This window comes from Gavia stellata, chromosome 4 (genome assembly GCF_030936135.1).
Source record: "Gavia stellata isolate bGavSte3 chromosome 4, bGavSte3.hap2, whole genome shotgun sequence".
NCBI lineage: Eukaryota > Metazoa > Chordata > Aves > Gaviiformes > Gaviidae > Gavia > Gavia stellata.
In genome coordinates this window covers 64,995,546-65,021,149 of record NC_082597.1, presented here as the reverse complement: position 1 = coordinate 65,021,149, position 25,604 = coordinate 64,995,546, and the positions used below count along the sequence as shown (strand labels likewise).

Sequence of the window (25,604 nt, the reverse complement as noted above, 5' to 3'; positions counted from 1 at the left end):
TTAGCAAGTTTCTGCTAAAAATCGGCAGTACATACAAGGCACCAAGAAGGAAGAGACAAAAGTGGAAGAAATTAATCCTTTCCAGAGAATACGAATTATTCAGTGTCCTAATACAACACATGGGATAGCTGTCTAATGTATCATGCGTTGCTGCTCACAAACTGACACTACACCAGAAACCAGACACTGTGGAAAGCACCACAAAAGCAGCAAGAACATTATACAGACACAACTATCCTCCTAACTTTTTCCCAGATTGCTTGCAGGATTCTAAATTGTAGATTTCAATAGTCATTAGCATGCTGAAAATCAAGGGTGTTTTCTGCGTTTCATAACTTGCCTCTTAGAGCAGCTTTAGTAGTACTTTTAAGTTCCAACTCATCTAATTCTGAGAGCATTTTGATTTCTCCTTTTGTGTAAGACCATTTCCTCACCACAGACTTCTGAACTGGGTTTGATCTCACTGTCCAGCACAGGGGGACAACACAAAAATTGACTGACAATCCATGAGAAGATAAAAAGGTAGGGGTCTATTGTCTGCAGAGATAGGGCTGAGGGGAGAGGAGAAAGAGAGCTCAGCTTTCTTTTACTGAGCATTCTGTCCCCTTTCTGCAAGGAGCAGAAAGCCCACGCAGAAAAAACATACAGAAAACCCCCACATAAAACCAAACGAGCCAAGAAAGAGGAGGCTGTTAAGGCAGAGCTCCAAACAAACACCACTTACTTTAAATATATATATGAAAAACAAAGCTAGCAATAATACAAGCCTAATAAGTCACAGAAAGCCTGGCAAAGGAAAGGTGCTCTCTTTTCCTTGCAGATCCGGGTTACAGAATCTGCGACTCCTGAGACTGCATCATTACTCAGTTCTCGATCAGGTCAGTTGCACAAAGGCTCATTAAATATTTACAGGTGACATTTTTCTGACTTGTGACAACTGGGATCAAGATAACCATCCGTTTTTTACAGCCATTCTGTTCAAATAAGTTTGAAAAGTCAACCAGCAAGAAAAGAACAGATAGCAACAGAGCCTACAGGATAAAAATTGCTAGGTTTTTGACCAGTTACAAATGAAAAATCTTACCCCTGGAAAGCCATAGAAAATGGCCATAGTCAGAGAAGGTTTCTTCAACAAACTTAGCACCTCTTACAAAGAGCACAGGGCACAAACTTCAAGACTAAGAACACAAAGAATGACCAAGCAATCAATTTCTAATCACAGTAGTTGATTGTTCTGAAATGGCAAACTATGGTAATAAGCTGATTTTTTTTTATCTGGGACATAAAGCAACAAGCAGAAGAAAAATCTCACACACACTAACACACATTTCCCACAAGAGAATGTTTCTGTAGAAACCCTGTGAAAGTTGATTTCTTTGTGTGTCATGTGCAAACACATTACTTGCGCTACCCAGTACCTGGTAACGCACTAACAAAGCAAATTTCACGTGTAAATGAGATCTAAATCACACTGCTGTGTGGAGAAGCTAATCATCATCAAGATAAAACAGCCACCAAGTCTTAGTTTGTATGTACAGACACGCTCAACTACTTGGCAAAATGGCTTCCACCACAGAAATTTCAGAGTTAAAAATAGAAGGTGTGCTTGAGAATAGTGAAGTTTTCTTCCCACAATCCTGGCATTATATTCCTTTTCTGACATGAGTACTCGTGAAAGGAGTGGGATAGCCAGTACTGGAGACAGCCTACTACTAAAACCACATAATTGGTATGCTGACAGAAACACAAGTTCCCTTTACCAGAATATTCCTACCTCTTGTACCCAGGGACTTCTCAAAGCACTAATTCAGCTTTCTTGCCTTTGCAATTCATGGCCTCTCTGCATGAGCTTTTACCAGGCTCCCACAGGCACTGCTGGTCTTCACAGCAGAGCTGGGACAGGGCTCAAACACCTACCTGCTTCATGCAGGGCACTGTGCAGTCACCAGGATGCAAGTATTTCGGCTAGGTTAGAAGCCAAGCCAGGTACCTGCTGGTAAAAAGCTCTAGTAATTTGGTACCAGTCCAAGCCCTCTGTCATTCTTAATTCATCCTGTTACCCTGTCTGCAGAAATTATGAGTCATGAAACAGAAGCAAGAGAGGATGCTTCAGCCAAAGAAATCAAGTCCCACTTCACTGAAATAACCCTCTCGTTATCCTCCGTGTTATGTAGGGTTGGGGGAATTGTGCCTGTGTTCCCAACTACACATCACACTTCAATTAAAGTTGAAAATGTTCTCTGCTGTGTGACACAGGCACAATGCCCATGGTGTCTTCCTCAAACCAGCACACTACAGCCACAGAAACAAGCACAGGAGAAGAGGATTTCCTACACCTTACACCAGACTGACAGAAATAACTAAGTGGCATCGAGCTGCGTTGCAGACCAGAACAGCTCAGTCTCAGGGCTGTTAAGAAATGCTCCAAATACTTGGTTAAAATGCTCTGTCAGTTTAAAAAGAAATCATCTCTATTTTTTATCTCTTCTAATCTATGTCCACAAATCCATAAAATAAATTCCTTGTTGAAGTCAAACACTTCTAAATGTCCCAGCTGATGCAAGCAATCAGGGTTTGCCTAATCCAGTTTACACAAGAGGTTAACACAGACAAGCAAAAGCTGAATGCCATTTACCAAGGGACAGCGTGGACAAATATTCATTGCCGAGTTATAAACAAGGTATCACTGTATTTAACTCAGTAGATACCACTTCCATTCTTTAACATTTCCTCACAGAGCAAGTACCTAGCCATAAAAAAAAAAAACCACCCAGATGCTATAGGAATGCTGATTTCACATCTGATTTTCTCATAACCAAAATTACTTAGTTATAGATTAACTTTGCCCCATAGCAGCAAAGCAGACATAAGAGGTGAATGCACAACACACCTTTGCCACTGGTTATTTTTGCTGCAACTACATCTGTTGCTAATGCAGAATCATTTGTGAAAACCTACTCTAATGCAAAATTGTGATGAACGCTCAAGATATCTGCACCACTTTTCAAACTGTGTGTTCTCAAAGTAGGTACGTGTTGTCTTTCTAGCAGGTCAATCTTTAAAAGTGTACTAGCAACTTTAAATAGAACAACCAGAAAAGCAAGAAAAGTTGAAGTTCTTGAGCAAATATTTCCCTTGTTGGCGCCTAATCCTATACCTTGTGCTAGCTCAGCTCTGTCCCCATCCTGAGGCGGGGCAGAGATTAGCATGAGCCATTCAGCAGTTGTTGAGAGTTCTGGCAGTTCTCGCCACTCCATGCGCAGCAGTGAAAGGAATCATCGCTGCCACTTCTATTCTGAGTTCAGAGTAGGAAGCCCCGAGCTCCAAAGCAGACACTGTCATAAGCTGTGTTGAGCTCCGCCACCACAGCAGAGTGCAGACTAAAGAGGTAACCACTAAAGCAACAGAGGCTTAGCACATTCACTCAAGGCCTCCTAGATGTGAAGAAAGCTTAAGACAAATCACAGCTTTCAGCTAACAGGAAAAAATTGTGTGGACCAAACTCAAACTGTATTTGGATCACTACTATACAAGTGCACCATCACAACTTCTCCCAGCAGTACAACAGGCTCAGATTGAACAAGAAGTAGTTATGGGAATTAAAGTCAGAACTTCCTATTTAAAGATACCACAATCTCCTGTGGATAACAACCCATTTAAGCAGCTAAGCATTTCCAGTACATCTAACACCTCAGTATGCCAGCGGCAGGGGCTAGGATACTAGTTAACGCATTAACTTCAACCAGAAACAAATGCTGAACTAAAGAATTGAAGTTTTTTGGTAGCACTGACAATGCTCAGAGAAGCTTGAACAAGATCATCATTCTGTAGGGGGAAGAGCTGCAAAAACGATAAATAAGCATGCTCTGTACTGGGCTCAGAGAGATGAGATACGAAGTCCCACCAGCTTTGAAGGCAGGAAATTGTCACTGCTAACGTTTTTCTTTCCCTGTTCATAACATGCTGTATTACAGTGGGAATTTCACCACTTCTCCACGTAACAGAATAAAACACCTTTTGGTTGTGCAATTTTTTTACTAACAGTACTAATAAGTTTCAGTCTTTCTGACAATAAAACAAAGTTGAAGCAAAATAAATGCCACTCCCACGTTAACTGAGAATCCTGGACCAGGAATGTTTTTCACACAATATTGTAGGCCTCTGGAAAGGAACAACCAAGGCAGTCATTCCTCCAGCTCCTCCTGATGGCAAACGATAGGCATAGCACCCTAACAAGATACTGGGATGAGAATGTTGAGGTCATTATAGAGTCATCATATGTCAAATGCCACAATAACGAGGACCTAAGCACATGACCAAAACAGGGTTTGGTGAAAGACAACACCTGATTTGATCAAATGCTATGATCAGTGGAGGAGCAGACACAAATGCACAGAAGACCTTCTCTGGGTCTGTGGCAGAGAAACTTCAAACTGAGCACCATTTGAGGCCAACGGCTCTGGTTTAAACTTATTGTCTAATTGACTTAGTTAAGGAAGAATGGAGAATGACACCTATAGAACAGAGGAGGGATGTTAACAGTGAGAGATGATTAGGCTGTTGGGCTCCGCAAGACAAAAGAGAGATTGTTACGGCAGCCAAGGATATAAGGTTTAAAAATGGCTGAAGATGCACAGGGTGACTTCCATTTACATATTCATCAGCTCAAGAATTAATATAGCCGCCTGGGTTACCTTCTCTCTTAAGAACGAACAAAAAAGAAAGAAATCCAAACAATGATGAACAGAGAAAAAGCACACAGGAAAACAAAACAAAACACAGACACCCTACAGGTTTCTAACATTTTATTTATTTTTTAAAGAGACTACAACAATATACACGATTACAGAATTATGAAGCACTGTAAAACAAAAGGAATGAAATGGCCTGGGTTCAAGCACTAACGACCTCACACCTTTTCTTTCATAGCGCCATCACTCAGAAAAATTACATTATCTGGAAAGAAATAAAGAAAATTTAATCTTCAGGATTGTTTTGCCCTGTCACGAGCCTGCACACCCACAAAGACAACCTATTTGTGTTAAAAAAGCATGCAAAGACATGTATTTTGGAACAGAATAGTTCATAAAATAAAACAGTGTCCAATACAGGGTTCTTGCTCTATCTCCCCCAGAAAGCTGACAATTCAAGGCGACCATATATATTATGAAACAAGTGTGCTAAACCTGATGATCACAAAAGATACCAGAAACATTTTAAAATAACGGTTTAATTCTTTGACTATGATCTCTATCAGTTACAGCTTATTTGCTTTTTATTTTGTCATTTTCAGTATGCATTACCATGGCATCAGTCTGTGGGGCTATAGGAAGCTCGTATTTCATCAAGCCTCAGTAATTTCTAAGGCATCTTGCAACAGGAGATATTGAACACAAAGAAGAAACCATGAGGATAAATACTAACTAAAAAAAGAGACTTGCACGTCCCCTCCAGCTATTTATGAAGAACAACCTAGAGCACTGCTGGCTGAACTGCTCATGTGAAAGTTTGATTACTATTGTTTTAAAGAGGCTGCACAGCAGAAACATCCAGAATTGTGGTTAGGTTTTTTTTTCCTTCTCCTGTGGCCCATTTTTTTTTTTTTTACATATACTTGTGTAACAGAAATGTTTGCTCTACCAGCCAATTATTTTAGCCCTCCCTCAAAAGCCACAAAATAGTGGCTCTACCCACAGTAAAGATGTAGGATGCTCACGCTATTTAAAGACTCAAGGAAAAAATTGAGTTTCCCAGTTCTCTTTTTCACTGTGTCTACCCAAGGGACAAGTCTACTCCCTACATTCTATGCTCTTCTTACCACTACTGGCTACCAGACTGAGGTATTTCTAAATTCTCCATCAAGTTGTCCCCATATAAAACATCTTTCAGAAACAAAGGTCCTTAAAGTTGGTGAAGCCTCCAGTCTTAAACAGGAAGAAAAATTTCCCTGCCAAACCGCAACAAAGCTACTAAACAAACTCTACCTTGCTTAGAAAAAGAATCTGCCTGACCTGCAGTACTACATACCAGTGTTCTTAAAACAACACAGTATCTACCTGCTGCACCAACTGGTTTGTGTGAGCAAACGATGCAACAGTTTGCAACTACATGCTTTCATTTTCTGTGTCTTCACAAGCAGTGCCAGAGGACGTCTAGTGGCACAGCCTATTCATTCTCTCAAAATCCCCAAGTGTGGATTCTGAGGATGAAGACAAACCAAGCTCTATTTCAAAGGTCCTCCACGCCCCCTCCATTTTAGAAGGGCAAGGTAGGCATTGGCAAGTTCTTCCTTACCTGCTATAATTGTTGTGGCCTGCCGCCTCACATTGTTTTTATCTGTATATTCACCATAGTCTATCTTCCCTTCAACATAGAGTCGAGCACTGAAAAAATTAAGAATTTGGTTCTGGTCAGAGAACTGTACAGCTGTTTTCTCCTCTATATCTGATTCTGAATACCCAGGCTTTTGCCTCACTTGTTTGTAGCAGGTCTGCTAACTTATTTTATGGCACTTTTATCTTAGTATAGCTCCTGGTCACCATAATTATTACACCAATCGATTATTAAGATCCTAAACCACATTTGTTATTCACTTACCCCTTCTTCACATACTGATATGTAACATCTCTGAGGCCTGGTCTGAAGACAGAGATCCTGTGCCATGTCGTCTTCTGACTGATATCACCTAAGTTACATGAAAAATAACAAAGTTGATTCCAAATCCTCTTTTTGATGCAATCCTCAGAAATCAGTTTCAGCATGTTGGTGTTCTCAAATTACAAAAAGTGATGCGAAAATAGAAGCATACTAGCACTCATTCTCCCACCCCATACTAGAACTCAGTGTTTCACTCATCTGTGTCCAAATGAGAGTATCGTGCAGAAGCACAGTTCAAACCAAGATATCAGTTTTCCTGGAAGCCAGTGCTCATACTAGAAGGACTTTTTTCCCCCCTCACACACTCCGCACTGAACAAAAGTTAGAGAAAGAGAGACATCTGTAGCTGCGGACTGATGGAAGAATCAAAGAGAAAATGCATCATTCTTTTTTTTTTCCCCCTCTTGGAATACAAATAAGAGTATGGAACCTGCTACACCTCTGGCAATGCCAAGAGTAAAAAAACTGCCAACTCAATGCTTTTTCCTCTCCTCCAGAGGAAGGTCGACATGCAGATCTTTATTCAGTACATGCTGCTGGGGATCAGTAAGAGACACACAAATGCACCAGCATCTCTACTGTCCTCAGAGGAACTTCCCTGCACCCGAGAGATTTACAGGCAGCCTGAAGACAAAGCGTGGTGCTAGTGAATATGCAAACATGACCTCAGAACACAGCAAAAGCATGTTGCTCATTGCAGACTCACCTCCCTGGGTTACCTCACTTTCCCCTGTTCGCCACATCTCATTGGTTGCAAGAGAAAATATGGTAACAGGATTTTTTCCATCCACTTGCCTCATGACAGGGTCCTGTCCAACCCGACCAAGTAACTGAACACGATTCATGGCTGAAACATGAGAGAGTAAATACATATACAGGTGAATTATGATTCTTCTCATCATGGCAAGTCATGAGTCGGCAGCTTTTGTCAAGGGCCAGAACAATGACTTTCTGCACCTCCTAACCGTTTTTCAAGCTGTTGTGACTTTTGGCTTATTCAGGCCCTGCAGATGGGTTGACTGTGCCTGTGCTATCGTTACCACTGTTGATTAAGCTCATTTAGAAAGCTAAAGGTTCTTTATTCCTTCTGTGCCTTTGTCATCTTTTTCACAGACACACATCCATGCGTCACTTGAGACTATTTTGCATTTGCTCATCTTGACTTTTATTTTTTCCATTATGATAAAACCATAGCATTGCATTGTTTTGTCCTTAAAACAGTACCTTTAAAACAACAAAGTTGCATTACTACACCTCATCCTCTGAATTAGAGGGTTACTAGTTTTTACACAGGTACCAGGACTAGGTGGACACAATTTATTCCTCCTCCTTGTTGAAGGACAACTGGAGGAGGTTGGGGAAGCATCACTCTTGCACAATGAGCACGTCAACTGAATGGTGAAGTCTGACATGTACACCTGGAGCAAATCATGCTGGGGCAGCAGCACCCAAACAAGTCCTCCAGGCACACAAGAGTCTGAGAAACAAGCACACGAGACACCTAAATGCAGGTATTAGAAAACATGACAATAGCATACTCAATTCACTGCCATTAATAAAGCATGACTACCTGCCTTTTACAGGTTGTACTCCCATGTCAAGGCTTTTTAAATTTTCCCCCTTAAGGGCTGCTTGACTTGACAAAGACCAGATAGGAAGGTACTAAAGAATCTGTTTGTTTGAAACAACGCGCTCTTAGTTACTGCATTCAGGAGCTACCATTCCTAACTGTTTCCCTCCTGGCATATTTCAGCCATTCTAAAACCAAGATAAAAACCACAAATAGTAACAGCTAAGTTTCATCTCGGGAGCTACTTACATCTTTCAAGTACCAATGAGCCAACTGTATCAGACTCATGTCTTACAAACTGGCGAAGTACCTGAAGGAACAGACGGATGTTAGTTTCCAAGACACAAAAGTATGAACAGTGTTCACATGCCTTTACACCTTGTTTTCGAAACACTTACAGAGGTTTTACAAGTACATTCTTCTTTTGGTGATTTACAGGGGGACTGAGAGAAGAAATCTGTTCAGCTAAATAAAGTCAGTAAGATTATTCAAAAAATATTTGATTAAAAAGCTGCCTAGGAAAAAGCATGGCCTGAAGGTACATGTCCAGCAATTATTTTGGGGACATGCAGTAACTACTGTTTTTCTGTAATACGTAATAGGACGGGGGGCGGGTTTGAAGTGGAAGGGTTGTTTAGTTTGCTGGGCTTTGGCTTTTGGAAACACACAGTTTTGATAGTTTCATCAACTTTCTGCTTTACTTTAGAGATTAACAAGATGTGCCCAAAATGTACATCTATCCACTGCCATAAGCAGTATGATGCACGGATAACCCCTCATTCCCAAGCAAACAGCAAATCAAGGCCACAAATACCTGACCGCTACAGCTAAACACAAGCGAGAAAAAGAAAATGAACTGACTTGATGCCGGCAAATAGAAGAAAGGAGGAAAGAAAAGCCCAGGAGCACCTCTGCAAGAGGCCCATGTGCAGGAACTGGAAGAAAAGCTCATCTCCTATAACAAGTGGTTGCAAAACTTAAAGGAAGGCGAGACTGACAATCCTGTGTTGAACAGAGAAGCTAAACCAGAGGAAATGCAACTTGCAAAACAAAATTTCGTTGGTATGTCTGTACGGTTTGTTGATGTATATGCAAATCATCTAAGACTCATTCCATACATCATTTTTTCAGTAGCTGAGTAATTAAGGTCCAGCAGTTATATTCTTGTAGAGTACGAGCGCAAAGAGAACTTTTCTCTTTTCTTCATGGGTAGTGCCACGTATTTTTTGAGAAATGACAGAACTAACACCTGCGACCTGACAAGCCCATGGGAGAATTCACATTTTTTTCTAAGGGCAGATTCAGTGCTGTGGTAAAGGCACCAGCAGCTACAGCTGGTTCGTGTAGGAAGGTAGCATGCAGGTAGCACAGCCCAGGCTCTGCGAATGCCCCATCCAGCAGCAGAGCGCTCCTCCGGCCCTTGCAGCCCGCGCTCTGGAGGCAAGCGGCTTCCCCGCCGGAGGCACGGATCCGGGATCCTCGGCTACCCCTGCACCTCGCACGTTGTAACGCTGCAACTGGGGACAGCACTCAAAACCAGCCTCCGTCACGAGGAAGTTACTACAAGCCCCGCGCCAGGCTGAGAAGGGGCCGGAGCTGCTTCTCCTCGCTGCCGCCGCCCCCTCCCCGCGGCGGGAGAGCTTTTAGCTATCCCTCCCCGCCCCCCCGAGCGACTCCCACCGCGCTGCGGCGGGGCGGGCGCCCCGGGGACGTAAAGTCAGGGCCAAACCCACGCTGGGGCCGCAGCCCAGCGCCAGGCCCCGGCAGGGGGACGCCCCGAGCCACACCGGCCCGAGCGCTGCTCCCTCAGGGAACCGTGAAACCGTAAGCCCCGGCCCCGGCCTCCCCCGCCACGCACGGCCCTACCTGCCACGCCGGTCGCCGCAACATGCTGTCACCGCTCCTGCGGAGGGAAAAGCACGGCTAAAGCAGCGCCGAAGGGAGCCCTCTCCCGCCCCCAACGCCCCCGGCCCCACTGCGCGCTCCCGCCCGACCCCCCCGCCCTCTGCACCTCTCCCGCCAAGGCCCCGCAGCGCCCGCAGATGGCCGGAAGCGGAAGGGACGCGGTGGGTCCTGCGCAAAGAGGGTCCGGCCGGAAACGCGACCCTCTCCGCCGCCGGCGGTTCTGCGGGGGCGGGAGAGGGCAGCGCACGGCGGGCGGGCCGGATCCTCGCCCCGGGTGGAAACGGGCGGGCGCGGCGCGGCCTTCTGCGGGGCGGGAGGGTCCTCCCGCCGCCAGCGAGGGCCTGCGCCGGCCCCCAGCCACCCTCGGTCACAGTGATTGCGATCTCCCGGATGGCGGGGGAGGATGCTCAAAGGAAAAAAAAGTCACTCCATCGTAGGTAAAAGGATTAAAATCTTTATTTGCGCGTTTTGCTTCTTAAAGGATAGGGTCTAACAGTTAAAAGCCAGCACTGTCCAACACTTGAAAACAAACTTCAGTAAAACCTGAGAATAACCAAGTTGCCAACTGTACACTCTCCCTCATAACAGTTATGCCGTTCACATCCAACTACCACAGCTACACATACAGCCGGCAAGGATTCAGAGTTACATCAAGCAGGGGGGTGAGATTTAACAAATATCAAATATATACACACACTTTACATGGGCAACTCAAGAAACTGACAAGGCCTAAAAAGCCCTTTCTGATTTCCCTCATCTTTGCTGAAGGGCTGCAGCTCACAGACAGGCAGTTGTGCCATGTGTAAGACACTGGAAGGGCAACAGGCACACAGACCCACCTACCAGCACACAACAGTCATCTCCCCCACTTTCAGCAAGGACTCCTTGCTGATCGGCATAAAACAAGTCAGGCGTCAGGGACTACTCTGCAAAAACTTAACCACATCAGCTACAGGATACTGTGCTCGTTGCTGAAAGTTAAGGGAGGGGAAGTTTTCCTTCAACTTCTACAAGTTCCACAAGGCCCCCTTAACTCAAAGTGTTTCCTTTTATTCTTTGTCTCCCTCAGTGAAATACCTCGCAAATTGCATCCCAAGTCCACCAGGACTGCTACATAACCAGGCTGTCTCCTGATGTGTAGTTAAAACTGTCTACCATAGTCTCTACCCCCTCACTTCCAGGAGGACCCAGCTGTAGATGCTGTCTTCATGTACAGCTACTATCTTCCCTCTGAAGATACACAGGTGGCCAGAGTGTTAAGACATCAAAAACATCATCAAAAATAAGGCCCAACTAAACAAAGAGGGAAGCGAGTAGAGGAAATGCCATCCTTTCCCTTGTATTGCAAAGCTATTCTTAGTCTAGAACAAGACCAGTTACACAAGAAATTCAACAGGTAAAAGACTGAGGACAGTAGTCTTAAATCCCATGATCTGACACTGATAAGCTAGTCATTCTTCCCTCAGCCAACATCTCATCATAACTAACAAGGGAACCAAAAACCGTGACAGGGAGAGCTAATATAGGGCATCGGTCTGTGCAGACCCTCTGCTTTCACAGGGCCGTTCAGCAGCCAGAGCTTTTTGGACAACACAGAAGTTCAGTAACCCAAAGTAAAGCTAAATGAGCGACAGCTCTTCCCTCCCACCAGGCGCTTGCTGTTCTGCTTAGAAGAGGTTTCAGACTCTTGCAACTTGGCACTTCCTAAGAGCTGGTCCTTCATGAGGGTCTGGGCAAGGCGGGCTGCTTTAAGTTCCCTGCAGGGGGGAGACGGAAGGAAGAAGAGAGGAAGAAAACTATGTCATGCATGAATCCCCATCAGCTACAGAAGAAAGCTATGAACAGTCCTGCACAGGAGGGTTATGCAGAACTCCAGCATTGCTGGAGAGTGGTGACTTTTGACCCCAAAGGGTGACATGAAGATTACTGTAGGTTTCACTAGGGTTTCTACTTCAGAACAGATCAGCTTTGAAGGTTTACCAAAAGAAAACTATGCATCAGGTCAGCAACACACAGCAACACACCTAGACTGGCACCAGTATGAAGAGTTCCTAGCTCAATTTCTCTCCCATTGTTTCAGGTATTCATGAATGGTAGAACTTAGATCAGTGCCACCTCTTGCAGCACAAATACCTAATAAAGGCACATCCTTCTTTTACATTGCCTTTTTTCCCTGATCCTTGCTGCTCTTCCAGAGCATATGCTCTCCTGCCTACATGGAAAAACTATTCCCCAGCTGACTATTGCACTAAGAGGGGTGGTGGGGCAATTCCTAGATCCCAGCACCTCAAAATGTTACTGCCAACAGCAGTGAGAGGGAGCAAGGGGAAAGAAGATGTCTGCCACTACCTGATACTTCTCTTCCGTGCTAGACCACTATCTCAGTGCAGTATCAATTCCTTATCTGCCCACGGGCTGCATATTATATAAGTGTTTTCCATCACCAGCAGTTGCAGTAAGCATGCAAGTTCACTGCTCTAATTTAGCCAACTCCTCAAAGCCAGAGGTGAACCACAGCTGCTTACCACAGCTTCTTGTGCACTACAAGTCACAAGTCCCTGCTTACACCCCCATCACCCTCCCAGCTCAAGGCACAGGAGCCGACTGGGTATTTCTGCACGTTGGGTCTCCCAACACTACCACCCTACATTCAAGCCTGGTGACCAGCACTTGTGTCCATGTCTTCTCCCTTTCAAGCCAGCCCTACCTTTCCAGCATGGCAGTCTTGCACTTCTCCACATTTAGCTGCTTCTGGAGGTGCACAGCTTTTCCACGTGAAGGACGGAGAACTGGATGTTTAGTAAGAGCTGTGGCAGAAGGTCTTTCCACTGGGTCAGGATGGATCATGAGCTAGAAGGCAAAGGAGTTCAGGGTTTAAACACTCTCTCTGTCACACACCAACTAGAAAAACCTCCGTCCTGTCAAGACTACTTTCTCACCTTGAGAAGTTCAAGAAAGCAATGAGGAAGCTTCTGGGGGATTGGTGGCATATTGCCTTTGCGGATGTGGTGCCACATGGCCCCATTGTGAGGCAGCGGTGCTGTGCCGGCTGCTAAAGCTACTGTGAGTGCCAGGGCAAAGATGTCGGCCTTTGGTAAATAGCAGTATTGCTGTGGAGAGAAGATAAACAGAAAGTTAGAAAGGAAACACATTGCTATACTGAGCAAAGGTGGGTTGGGATACCAGCTCAAAAAGAAACAGCCAAACAAGTGTACGTATGACACTGCCTTCACCATCCCAGTTAGCTGTTTTCTCCTCCTTAGGATAAAAACATTGATAGCAAATAGTATTGGTAACTAATAGCATGTTAGCTTTCACCCAGTCATGAGGAGCTTGCAGCCCACATTAGGATCACCGCAGCAGATCCAGATGACAGCTTAACAAATGCATGCCTCCAGCCTCCACCACAACAAGCTAGCCATGCCCAACTAAAACTAAAGACTGCATGCGTTATATTGACCTAACAGTTCCTAAATCCACTTGCAGCTCAAAAAGATACTGTCACTTAAATGCCCGAGTTGATGAACACATCCAAGCTGGTTGTTACATACCGATTCCCTTTTTGTTCACTGGCCAGAGTGGCAAAACTGCAGCCAGCTTAAGAGATGTATTGTGCCTCCCACCCCTCCACACTACCTGATCAGTGTTTGTTGTACAAGGCATTTGGCTGGGTGCATATATTCCTCAGTAGTCCCATCCAGCAGTTTAATCTCAGCTGGGTGTGTAACATTAAATGTCTCCAAACTGATAAAGGTTTTATCCCATTCATCCCTCACAGGTAGAATAGTTGCAATAATCTAATGATAAAGTTACTTCTGAAGTATGTTAAATATTTACATTACAAGACCCACACCCATACTATTCTTAAAGTGTATTTTTGCTGATTTCATTGCCAGACCAAACACAAGAAAGAGGAGATAAGGCAAGGAATACGCCAGACTAATGATTTCACTACAGTGGATCTCTCCCCAGTTGCTCACCTCCCTGTTCTCCCTACCACCCCACAAGCCACTGTACCTCTTGCAAAATCTCATTGGCCAAAAACCGTCTGTCTCCTTCTTCCACCTGGGGGTTTGTTATTGATGTCACATGGCCAAGGTCACCTGAGAGAAAGAACAAGCAACTAATAGAGCAAACTGATTAACATCTCCCCCATCAATAAAAGCTTGCATTTTACAGGCACCAACAGAGCAATCAGGAAATACTGAGTAAGAAAACAAGCCTGCTCCTACTCAGGAATCTGTGCTTGGAAACAAGCACATAGTTTTCTAGGACTGTCTCCTTAGAGGAATTAATACTGGTAACTAGCAGAGGCATTCAAGGCTATGCGATCAGTTTTGTATGCAAGCCTCTTCAGCCAGCAGGAGAGCAATATCAAGCAGTAATGAGCAGCCCTAATCTTAAACCATTTGTAAAGTGGGCCAAAACCTACCAATCTTATACACCACACCAGAAGATAATTCATCTTCGCTGTCACTCTCTTCCTGCCCAGCAGGGCCTGCAACTGCCAGCTTGTGACAAATGAAGATATTACCTGCAAGATAGTGAAGTTTAGCAATAGAAGAATTGTATCAGTAGCCAGACTGCAGCAGCCTGACAACTTTGTAAACATCCCACCTGTCAAACTAGTTAAGCTTTGCAGCCAGAGAAACTGTGTACATACTTCCCACCCGTTACTCTGCTTTCTGCCCAGCTCACGTATTCAGCAGTACAGCTGACAGAAGACAGTTGTATCTTGTGCATAAAACATCCTAGTGTAATCAAGTCTTCTGCCTCTCCCTCTGCCCCCCCAAGCTAGAAGTATGATTTCAGCAGGAAAAAAGGAGCTCCACTGTAAGGATGTAACTATGTGATGGTCGGGGGACCATTGCCCTGGAGGTTCCCATCCTCAGCTGCAGAGATGAAAGCTTGTTACTATTTTTTGCAGGAACTTAATCCCTCAGGGTAGGTACAATAAATATTCACTTCTCACTTGAGCTCTCACATACAAAGGTCAAGTGTTGTGCAACAAGACAGCAGCAAATAAGGAAGTCCCCGCCTTCATTAGTAGCCCTACTTGCTCCACCAGTATGAAAGTGATTCCCATCAGCCAGGGTTATGAAGATCATGAGACAGAAGTAAAATGCTGCCAATTATGACAGTAGGCTCAGTTTTAGAGCAACAGTAGCGGCAAGATTAAAAAACCCACAAGACATTGACCTTTTAGGGCAAGATCCTCTTTCCTTTGAAGCACTGTAATAGGTCTGGTCAGAAGGACCTACTACAGGTCCCACCCCTGGAGCGTTACTTGGAGGACCCTCCACAAAGAAGGAGAGCACTATACTTACTAGGTTTGATATCCAGGTGCACAAGACCAGAGTTGTGGATGTATTTTAGCCCCATGGAGACTTGTAACAATATTTCTTTCAGCTCTGCTTCTGGGAAATACTGGCCAAGCTTTGCATTTTCCAGCAACGCATCTTGGAGACTCCCACCTATGTGAAAACAGCCAGTCTGAGACCTGACAAAGATTTTATGGAGCAACATGTTTGAAATAGCTTAGTAGAAACTATTGCCCAGAGCACTTGCAGGCTTGCTAGTGACAAACCCCGACCAGACCAGCTATATATGCTTAGTGATTGAACTTAGACATCACCATTTGGCTTCAGCCTTTTCATTGCCTCAGAGCACCCTACCTCCTGCTTGCCAAGGACTGAGCAACTGCAGTTCTACCTACAGCACCAGAAGGGCTGGCCTGGTAGTGCTGCTGCTGCAAGTGAACAGTGGAAAAATTGATTACTTTTGCCATGCTTACAGGCAGAAAGCAGGTATATGAATGGTGGAGCAAGGAAATTAAGCTCCCACTAGCAGATTTTTGATTGAAGAATGTAACATTTGAAACAGAGTTTTCTGGGTCTCCATTAAGACACTCTGATTATTTCAGAACTAGCAAGTACCATGGCCTCTCTCCCCATCAGCCTGCTTTTCACCACTTCTCCTTTAATTTTAGATGTTCATCCACTAAGAAACAGCAATGACCACCACATTTCATAGTTACCTCCACCAGATTTGAAGTCATTACTACAAACAGCTGTCACCACTCATTGAGCTCCAAGACTGCAGGAGCAGTTGAAAGACAAGAGCTACATATTTGCTTTCAGCTCCTCTGGTAGCCAGAGGTGTCTTTTCCAATGTTTCTCGAACAGTATGGTATGGCCGAAGGCAAAGTAAGAGTGTACCACCCTGCCTGCAGCACTCCATTTACAGTTTACTTCATTATTTAGCTCCTTTCCTCTGCACCTGTTGAGCCCTTTCTTCTAGCCAAGATGCAAGATACCTTCATCTCAACCAGGTAGCCACTCTCCAAATCATTACTCACCTTCATTAAGAAGAGTTTGTTTCTAAGATACATGGCACTTAAGTTAGCCACACTTGAGTCACTCATACCAGGTTTTACCTGGGCAGTCCCAAACACAGCTATAAGCACCAGCATGGGGAATACTTTTCCAGGCCAGCCAACACAGAGGAACAGATGTAAAAAATCCCACAAATTAGAGGGTATTTACTACTTGTAAGACATCAGCACCATTCAGAGCTTTGTCTAAGTATTATGAGCCCTTACTGGATTCACCATGGAACTGTAGCCCCAGTGCAGTTTGCTTTGTTGTAAACCAAAACATCCCATATTTAAGCACAAAAGAAGGTAACTGCACCCATCCTGAGATCTCAGCCTTTAACAACGTCATGGCTCTTACCATTGCAATGTTCATTTTGGATAATCATGTGATTGTCCTCTGCCCATGCCGAGTAGTAGCGCACAACATGGGGGTGGTGTCCAAGGACAGCATGAGCATAAACCTCACGCAGTGCCAGCTGCCTAGAGAAGCACACACAGAAAAAGCAGTGGTGACAGGGTGCCAGGGTCCTGCGTGGGACCATGAGAGGAGCCCTGGCTTGAGAAAGGGAAAGCAGAGGTGTTTAGGACTCTCTGGGGTTTTGGCAGATGAACTGACTCTCACAGCTGCTGAAGCAAAACCTGCCCCTGCCCTTAAAAGGATGTTGAGGAATACCACATCAAACTTGCTCAGCAGCTGTCAAAATAATCACTGAGCAAGGCTTTTGTTAAAAAGGCAAAGGCAGCTTCAAAGACTTTTCTTCAGCACGCAAGACAACACTAGCTGGTCAATACAGGTGTGAGCAGTGCTGGCCGTACAGCAGGGCAGGGACATACCACAAAAGGACTGTTTGACGGTTATTAAAGAGACTGGCTACATGGAGCTGGGGAGTTCAGGTAAGCTGTCATCTCATTTTGCAATGCATGTGGCTTCTTCCCTTTCTCAGATATTTATGGTCACTAGTCCTAAAGCAGTAACTTCCCCCACTCTCCCAATTGTTACTTGGGAGTGCAACAGCAGCCAGTTTTTGCTTATGCCACCCCTCAGCTACCTTTAGATCCACACTCCCTCCTTCCCCATCACACCTCCCAAGAACATGCCTCTCATTTCAACTGGCACTTCCTAGCTAGCACACTCACTCATCCGAGGATCCTGCCAGAGGCCTCTTGGAGCGTTTGATGGCATAAACACATCCATCAAGGCGCTTGATGCACTTGTAGACGGAGCCGAATTCCCCCACACCAATTTTTTCTAGTTCCAGGAACTCCTTCTTGTAGCGGGAAACCATATTGCTCTCTTTCAGAGGATATCTCTACAAGGTCACAAAAACAGCAAGGACAAGCATGAGTTGAAAGACTGAGATGATAACATCTGTCATACTTTTAGAGCTGTGTAGCACTTGCTCTCACAGAGCAGCCATGTTGCTCCCTCTACCATTCTGGATGTTCATCTATATATGTATGCAGGGGAACTGCCAGTTCTTCTTGAAATGCTACCTTTCACTTAAGCATGTTGTGGGTTTTTTCCTGACCACCTAACAAAGCCCATCTTGGCCTGGTTTGGCCAAATTTTTTGGGGTTTTTTGTTTTATTTTTTAAATCATGACTTGCTAGTCATAGAGGTAGAAATTGCAGCTAAGGGCAATTATAGTCTAGTTGGCCGTATGTGTCTAAGCCTCCTTGGGTTACTGCCATCACATATCTTCTCTTGGCAGCCCTGCCCAGTTCCTAGACCCATGGCTGATGGAATCAGTCAGGGATGAACAGCAGGCAACAAAATACTTGTCTTTTGCCCAGCTCCTGCAGACTCAAGAAGATCTGTTACCAGCATTGGTAGGTGGAAGTCAGTACCTCTGAATTAGCCAGACATGTACTGAACTTGTGTTTAAGTAAGAGCTATTGCCTATTTTGAGCTCAGGAGAGAAGCTTGGTGTGTTGGCTTAATGTGGCCCCAGCTCTGTAAAAGCTGCTTTACTCTGGCAGCTAAGGTTGCCTGCAGCAAGGACATTCTGCATCAGTTCAGGCTGTCATCATGTTTGAAGCACCAGCTGTTGAATAACGGCAGATTAGCAGGTCTCAGTGTATCTGTTTGTATTCCCAGTGATTTCTCACCAGGAGCCACTTTTCCACCAAGGGCTGAAAGCCTGCAGAACAGCTGGAACATCATTATTGCTACAGTAATGGTCACTAGGGAAATGGGAGCTGCTAGTACTGCTTGTAGAGTGATGTCTACTGGCAGGGGAGCTAAGTGAAGAAGAGACAAGCAGTGGAGCATGAAGTGAATAACAGGAGAGTGGACTAAGTGATTCTTCTTCATCCCCCTGCATCCCTTACAGGGACAATGGCTCATGTTGCATGGCGGTTTCCAGAGAAGACACTGCTGTGATTGCTGTAGTATATAGTATAAGACCTTAAAGGGTGGGGGTAAAGAGTTGGTCCTCACAGCCAGTAAGATGTGGCCTATATGAAGCAGCAACCCTTCACAACAGGTTGTATTTCATAAGGCAGGTATATTTTACAGTATCTTAAAAAGCTCAGGGAATAAAGATACCGCTGAGTACACAATTTTATATCTATATTACATACTCAATCTAATCAGCACTCAAGCAGAATAATATTTCAGTAAGTCACAAGTTATTTGATGCTTTCTTCTAAGGAAAACAATAATTGTTGTAACCCCAGATGTTACCTAGTAGCAGATTTACTCTGCAGCTGTAGTTTTTCCATGGAGACCAGTTTTTCTGCAATACCAGTCTCCTTGGCTAGAGGGTACCATTATTCTTCCAGTAAGCCTAATTATTTCACAATTAAAATGAACAATTCTACCTACTTGCACAAGATACTTCCTTCAAAGGTCAGGAAAATTGAGATTTTTTTACCTCATCTGAACACAGATATTTAATTCAGGCTTGGCTTGCTTTCCACAAGCCAGATGGAGGAGTAGCTTCCCCCGGATAAAACTGGGAAGAAGGAAGAAGGCTGCAGGACCCAGGTTCCCACACCAGCTGCCCAGTTCTGCCAGCACAGCTGGGGGTACATGAGACCTCACACCCTGCCCCGTGCAGCCAGGCCAACACACCCCACCACTGAGGTTTGCCAACAAAGCACAGACATCGGCAACAGCAAAAGAATTTAGTTTTGAGTTTTAAGACAGCATTTGCTGTCCTGTAGCTATGTAACCTGTGGTGGGGCCTTCCCTCAGATGCCAAGGCACACAGACTCCCTCCAGCTGAACATTTTCCTACTGAAGGAGAGTAAAGAATTTGCTGCCTTGCTTCAGAAGTTTGCCATTGTGACTACTGCAACCGAAACTCTGCCTTCAGTACTTATCCACATAAGAGCCGTTCAGCTCAGTCTGTGTTTTTGCAGTACAGGTCCATATATTATTTGCAATATAGACAGCACATCCCATTTGCATCCAAAGATGCTCAGTACACCGATACATAGGGACAGCAATACACCTGCTTTCTCAAACCACAAAGGTACAGTCACTATTTACGCTAAGTCAATAATGTAGTAATACAGTTCCCCCTGAGGAATCCAAATTACATTTTATTTCCTAGAAAGACCTCCTGACCAAAATCAATGAGTTTTAGGATTATTGTCAAAGTTTCAGATCTGCTTAGTACCAGTTTTCTTTAGAGATAGGTACCATTTCAGAGTTTGTCATCTCAAACAAATGTTAACATAAAGCATTCAGCTTGGAATTATTCCATCATAGGTATTCATCCTCTGTCATGATTCCATGATTTATACTCCAATAGCAGAATAAGTTTCATCAAGCACCAAATCCTTACAAGCATCTTATCCTCTCTGTGGGGGGAAATACACAGACACTTACCTTTGTAGGTAGCTCCTGTTTTAGCTGGCTTCTTGGATCAGGATCCCTCCTATAACAGAAGTTTAGGAAAGTCTGGATGTATCATTTCAGTGCAGCAATCCAACTGAGATTTGAAATAAAAACATTTTCCAAAAGAATCCCCAAACCTTGCTTCACAGTTTAAAGACCTATTTTGTAGAGTGTTAATATGCAACAAGTTTCTAGTTGAGGCCTTAAAGACTGTAGTCCCAGGCCAGAAAGTCTTTGTTTTCATTTAGAAAGCCTTCACATACCAACTGCAGTACTGCCCACAGGACAGAGTAATATCGTTCAGGGGCATCATTCTCCTGGCCACCTCATTACTGGTGAAGCTACATGGGAGATGACCTTGCACAACAATCTCCTTGTGAAGGAGAGAACTGCCCCACTGTGCTTTCAAGGGGATACTCAGCTGAGCATCTGTTACCGTTGGGGCTATGAAAGAAGCTGAATGTCTTTGCAGTGCACAGGTATTTGACTAAATTTGTGTCTTGGTTAACCCAGACCAGATCTGGAACTTTTCCAGGTCAGCAGTAGCCTGCACCCGTCTTAAAAGCTGTATTACATGCAAACATGCATATAATTTCTTCCAAGTTTTGGGCATGTGCATAACTGAATCAAGCTCCACTTTACCCATGGTAGAGAAAGTGGTACAATTTTCTCCTACAGCCATAGCATTGAGGTTAGCTGTTGATTCCCCACTTACATTTCTGAACAAAGGAAATTATTGCCTTTATTTATATTTCTATTACCTTCATATGTCTGCTAATGTTCGCTCTGCACCAATGAATACTACGGAAGTGAATGATTCATTGCTAGCGAATAAGTCCAGGTACTAAACATATCCATCATTACTTATCTCCTTCAAACAGTCTCCTTCCAGCCTCTTATTTAAGAGTAGTTCACTTACAGCTCTCCTCTGGTCTTCCGCTTGCCATTAGGAAGAAAGAGCATTTGTCGATACGACTCTGGTGTAAAGGGATTAATGTTGACAAGAGAAGCTTGAGTAGCGTCATCCAAGTCAGCATCAGGAGTAAATCTCAGATGTCGGAAGCCTTTGGGTGGGACCTTTGTCCCAGATGAAGGAAAAGCTGTCTTTGATAACAGGCTCTGTATTGAGGAAAAAAAAAAAAAAAAAGGTGGCAGATAAGCCAGAAAAATGTTTTTGTTGCTGCTACATCAGAATAAAAATATCTGCTCTCCTGCAAATCAAGGATAACTCAGCTGTCTTCCTCAGGATAGCTGAATCATTAAAACCCTGCAGCCTTAATTTAGTCCTGACACTTTTCTTCTCCTTCCACAAAGTATTATATTCTTTGCTAAGCTCTTTCAAACTATTCCCTGCTTACTTGGGTGAGGCCTGCAGAGCCATTTTGGCAAGCACAGTCCTCAAGACGAGCCAGCTGCTCATCTTTCCCACCTACAGAGACACAGAAATTGCATCATGTTGCATTAACATGGTAGACCCAGTCCTGTCAAGCATGGACTGTTGCATCAGTTTGGTCAGGACAGGTTTGTCAGAAGATGAGATAGAACATCACCCAAGTTTCCTTTCAATTCCTCAACAATAAGCAGCATTAGTATAGGAGAAGTTGGTAGAAATATTTTTATATGGCTACTGGCAAAGTGACCAGAAAATAGTTCTTCTTGAGAAGAAAAAACAGTTTCAGAAACTTAAGTTCAGAAGGAACCTCCGGACCTTCTATAGTTCACCTTCCCACAGAAGACAGGCCATTGTGTTTCACCTACTAGTCCAAAACCTTGGGCTGAGTAAAGCGTAACTTCAGAGAAGCACCCAGTCTTGATCTGAAGACAGAAAAATCTACTTACTTTCCATGATTTGACCCCTTCAGGAACCATTAGCTTTTTGAAATATAAGTTTGGGTTTGACTTGTTCCAGCTTCAAGAGAGTGGTGTAAAGTCTAAAGGGTCTTTTTTACATACCTCTCTTCTAGTTAAAAAGCCCTTCAAGAACCCAGAACTCTCCCTGTCATGAAGATCAAGATACTTCCGTATCTTTTTGATCCAACAGCAGTCTCACTCTTGTGAGATGTGGCTCCAGGATCACATCTAGAGTTCCTCCTTTCTCTCACTGAAAGTTTTTGAAGATTAAAAAAATATCTAGAGCTGCATGCAGTACCCTGCATCCACCTAACTGATGGATATAGCTACTTCGGGGACATCCCTCTATTTCTATACCATAATTGGAAGTTCAGCTACTAGTTTACTATGAAAGTGCTTCTTGATCACTTTCTCAAGCTCTGGGCTGCATCTCCTTGCTCTTGGATGGAAAAGTTCTGCACATGGATGTATTAAAAGCAGTATACATCCAAGTCCAATTTACCTAGCAGCCTAGAAGCTCTGTAGAATTGTGGCTATGTTCTAGTCTAGCCACAAGTCAAGAAAGGGATTAAAATACCATTGCAGCCTGCTGTTGTATGCATGCAATTCCTATCTGCTCTACTAGTAGACTTGTCTCCTGTCACATCATTGAGAGTAGCTGCTGCCACACAGTGTTAAGGCAGCTACCAGCACTAGCTCTAGCAATCTGTTCTAGGATTGGGTAAGTCTACAAAATACAATCATCTGTCTGCTCTGCCATGCACCCTAGCTGGGGCTCCAGTACTCATCTGTCTGCAGTTAGATATGGCTCTGCTCTCTTACCCTTTCTCTCACCTTTGAATGGTCCAAGATCAACGCTCCCAGCCTTGTTTATAAGCAGATTTAGGCCCTTTAGAGCCCACCTTTTGCAGCATGCTTGGAAACAAAAACCTTTCTCCCAGATGACAGCAAAGGAAAAGAAATTGTTGATTTAGTGCAATTGCTGCTCATGGGCTACAAGGTGACAAACCACAGGCAGTATGCCTTGAAGCATCCAGCCAACATGTTATCTACACAAGAGCACACACTGAAAGGACCCTGCACTACCAGTAGTCCACCTGGTCTGGAAGAAATTCTAGACCTCTCACCTATTTTCAGATGAGATTCAGGGAGATTTCTTATAAAGGGTCATTGCAGGAAATTCTTGGAATGATGCCATTTAGAGCTGCTTTCCCCTAGGGAGCACAAGGCCATTTCTCAGTAAATATGGCCACACAATTGGTCATATGTAGCCATAGGGTCATCCTTCTCTCCACATAATCAGATTTCTGGAGGGGGACAGAAGTCAAATCCTAGCTCAGGAGTACTAAGAGGACTCATCTTCTGTGTACCACTTAAACAAAGGAGCAACCAGTCTATCAGTAGAGCAGGAATGTTGAGAGAGGACTGAAAGAGCTACATTTTCATTGCAAGTCTTGAATGCTAGAAGCCAGTGCACACAAGAGAAGTTATCCAGGCTGGGGCACCAAGTCTCCACTTGTGCTTACAGAAGGCAAAAAGCAGTTATATGCTATACAAGAAGTTTCACAGAAAATAGGGGCTGGGATCATTCTCCCAAGAAACTAGCTCAGTAGGTAAATTGTATTTTAGGACAGTGACATAGAGGAAGACAAGCTAATCTTCCTCCACAAGCACACATTGATTTGTTACCCCTTCCACAGGGGATTTGCTACCCTGAGAATAAAGCCCTACTTTCCCCAAATCCACTGAGCAGCTCAGTTTCACACAGAAAGAGAATCAGTGTCACTGGACAACAAGCTGGTTGGAGGCGATGCAGACTTGCCAGGCAAAGTATACCCCAGCCACAATGCCATTTCCAACTTTCTCTTTCAAGAGAAAGCCCATTTGCATCCAAAAATGTGCTGAACAGAGCAGTCAGGGCAGCTGCCTCTCTCCAAGCTCCCCCTGAAACGATGAGCTCCTTGAAGAGAGACACATTTATCCCTCTAGGAGCACAGTGCACAATGCCTACAGAGATGCTACAGACGTCCACTCCCCTAAGCAGTGTGTGAGGGGCACAGGGGCAGGCAAGGCACATGGCTGCTTGTTTTTTTAAGTTGGTGCTAGGCCAGTCTGACTAATTGGTTTTAACAAAAGCTTGGAAAGAGTCAAAACACTCGCTCCCACACACAGGTTTCTATTCACACTCACAGAATAACCCTCCCGTAGCTAAGGAGCTCATGGTCCAGGTTTTTAAGGGAAGAGTAGATGCCAACAACAGTAACATTAAAAAACGCTTTCCACAGAGCTAACAACAGATGCCCTCACCACCCACATGGTTCTGCCCCAGCGATGCTGCAGACCTTGCCTGTTCAGACACAGAGTTGATACATGCCATTACCTTGGGAGTGTGTGGGGTGTCACACAGCTGCAGCTTTTTCCAGGTGATGTGCAGTGGTGTCTCAGCATTACCCCAGCTCTTGCTCACAGCCGGGGAAGGCTTCAGGGTAGGACTCACCCAGGCTTTCGTCCTGCTCAGGAAAATCTCACTAAGCTTTCTCTGAGGGGTTGCTGGTAGAGGACTGCTCGCTTGCCACTTCTGGAACTTGCAGCTCCTGGGGGGGCTCGAGCTCAAGGCATCCTCCTCATGTATACTTCTGTCTTCACTGTCTTCGCCACAACTGGAAAAATCCAGTCGCTGAATGAATTCATCACTGTTGTCCCAGTCATCCATTTCACCATATGAAACAGAACAGGTAGAGCTGATACTGGCCTGCTTTGTTAGAGGGAGAAGGGCAGAGGGAGAGGAAGATAGCATTATTTACACAGGCAGTCTGACCACCCTCTTCCTTACCTTATCAAAGGCATTAGTTCTACTCACCACATGCACTCCCCCACCCCAGTCCCACACACACAAAAGCCTTGATCACTCATAGATATCATCTGATGGCATTGGTTAAGGAAGAATTCCCCAGAAGTAGCAAATATAAATCCATTCAGTTACTGTTCCCGTAACAACAGCAGATTTTGCTTTTCACCTTGTTGGTACAAGTCAGATACAACTCAGAAGTCACTGCATTTCCCAGTAAGCATCCAAGGCAACTTCTCCACCCACCAGTACTTCATCCACTACTCTCATCATACACAGAAACAGAGCTATCAAATCCTAAAGAACAACACATGCTAGCCTTCCCCTCATCCTTTTCTACCTTAAATTTCTCAACCAGAGAAAAAGAACCCATGCTACATACAGCTGTAAAAGCAGAGGGTGCCCCAAGCAGTTACCAGATACCCTACAGAACAAACATCTCCTGTCCTGGCACATTTATAACCACCCCACACACCTGGGCCATTGCTAATGGGAAACATCTGGAGCTTGGCAGCACCTGTGCACAGTTGCCTGTGCCTGGGAAAGTTGG

At 44.4% G+C, this 25,604-nt stretch overlaps 1 protein-coding gene across 2 annotated transcripts; it reads right to left on the bottom strand.

Annotated features, from left to right (window-relative positions):
• Positions 1 to 4,790: 4,790 nt before the first annotated feature.
• LOC104252058 (single-stranded DNA-binding protein, mitochondrial) lies at positions 4,791 to 24,919 on the bottom strand. 2 transcript variants are annotated; one of them, XM_059816042.1, is made up of 16 exons: positions 24,587 to 24,919; positions 21,275 to 21,474; positions 20,347 to 20,395; positions 17,646 to 17,818; positions 16,867 to 16,988; positions 15,460 to 15,606; positions 14,565 to 14,666; positions 14,150 to 14,235; positions 13,072 to 13,242; positions 12,840 to 12,982; positions 10,094 to 10,130; positions 8,477 to 8,537; positions 7,364 to 7,504; positions 6,598 to 6,685; positions 6,295 to 6,383; positions 4,791 to 4,956 (listed from the first exon to the last, which is right to left on the bottom strand). In XM_059816042.1, the coding sequence occupies exons 1-16, from the start codon at positions 24,917 to 24,919 to the stop codon at positions 4,910 to 4,912; spliced, it is 1,989 nt and encodes a 662-aa protein (XP_059672025.1). In that variant the 3' UTR covers positions 4,791 to 4,909. The 2 variants fall into 2 exon arrangements, with proteins under 2 accessions (XP_059672025.1, XP_059672026.1); XM_059816043.1 differs by lacking the exons at positions 12,840 to 12,982; positions 13,072 to 13,242; positions 14,150 to 14,235; ... (5 more) ...; positions 21,275 to 21,474; positions 24,587 to 24,919 and adding an exon at positions 10,239 to 10,270.
• Between the last annotated feature and the right edge of the window lie 685 nt (positions 24,920 to 25,604).

Excerpts from the sequence above, each read along its gene's own strand:
- LOC104252058 (XM_059816042.1), bottom strand. The coding sequence starts at position 24,919 with ATGGATGACTGGGACAACAGTGATGAATTCATTCAGCGACTGGATTTT. Across the intron at positions 17,819-20,346 it reads AACAGGAGCTACCTACAAAG|AGATATCCTCTGAAAGAGAG; the intron begins GTAAGTGTCTGT and ends GTGACCTTGTAG. Across the intron at positions 16,989-17,645 it reads CTGGCAGGATCCTCGGATGA|GCAGCTGGCACTGCGTGAGG; the intron begins GTGAGTGTGCTA and ends GTGCTTCTCTAG.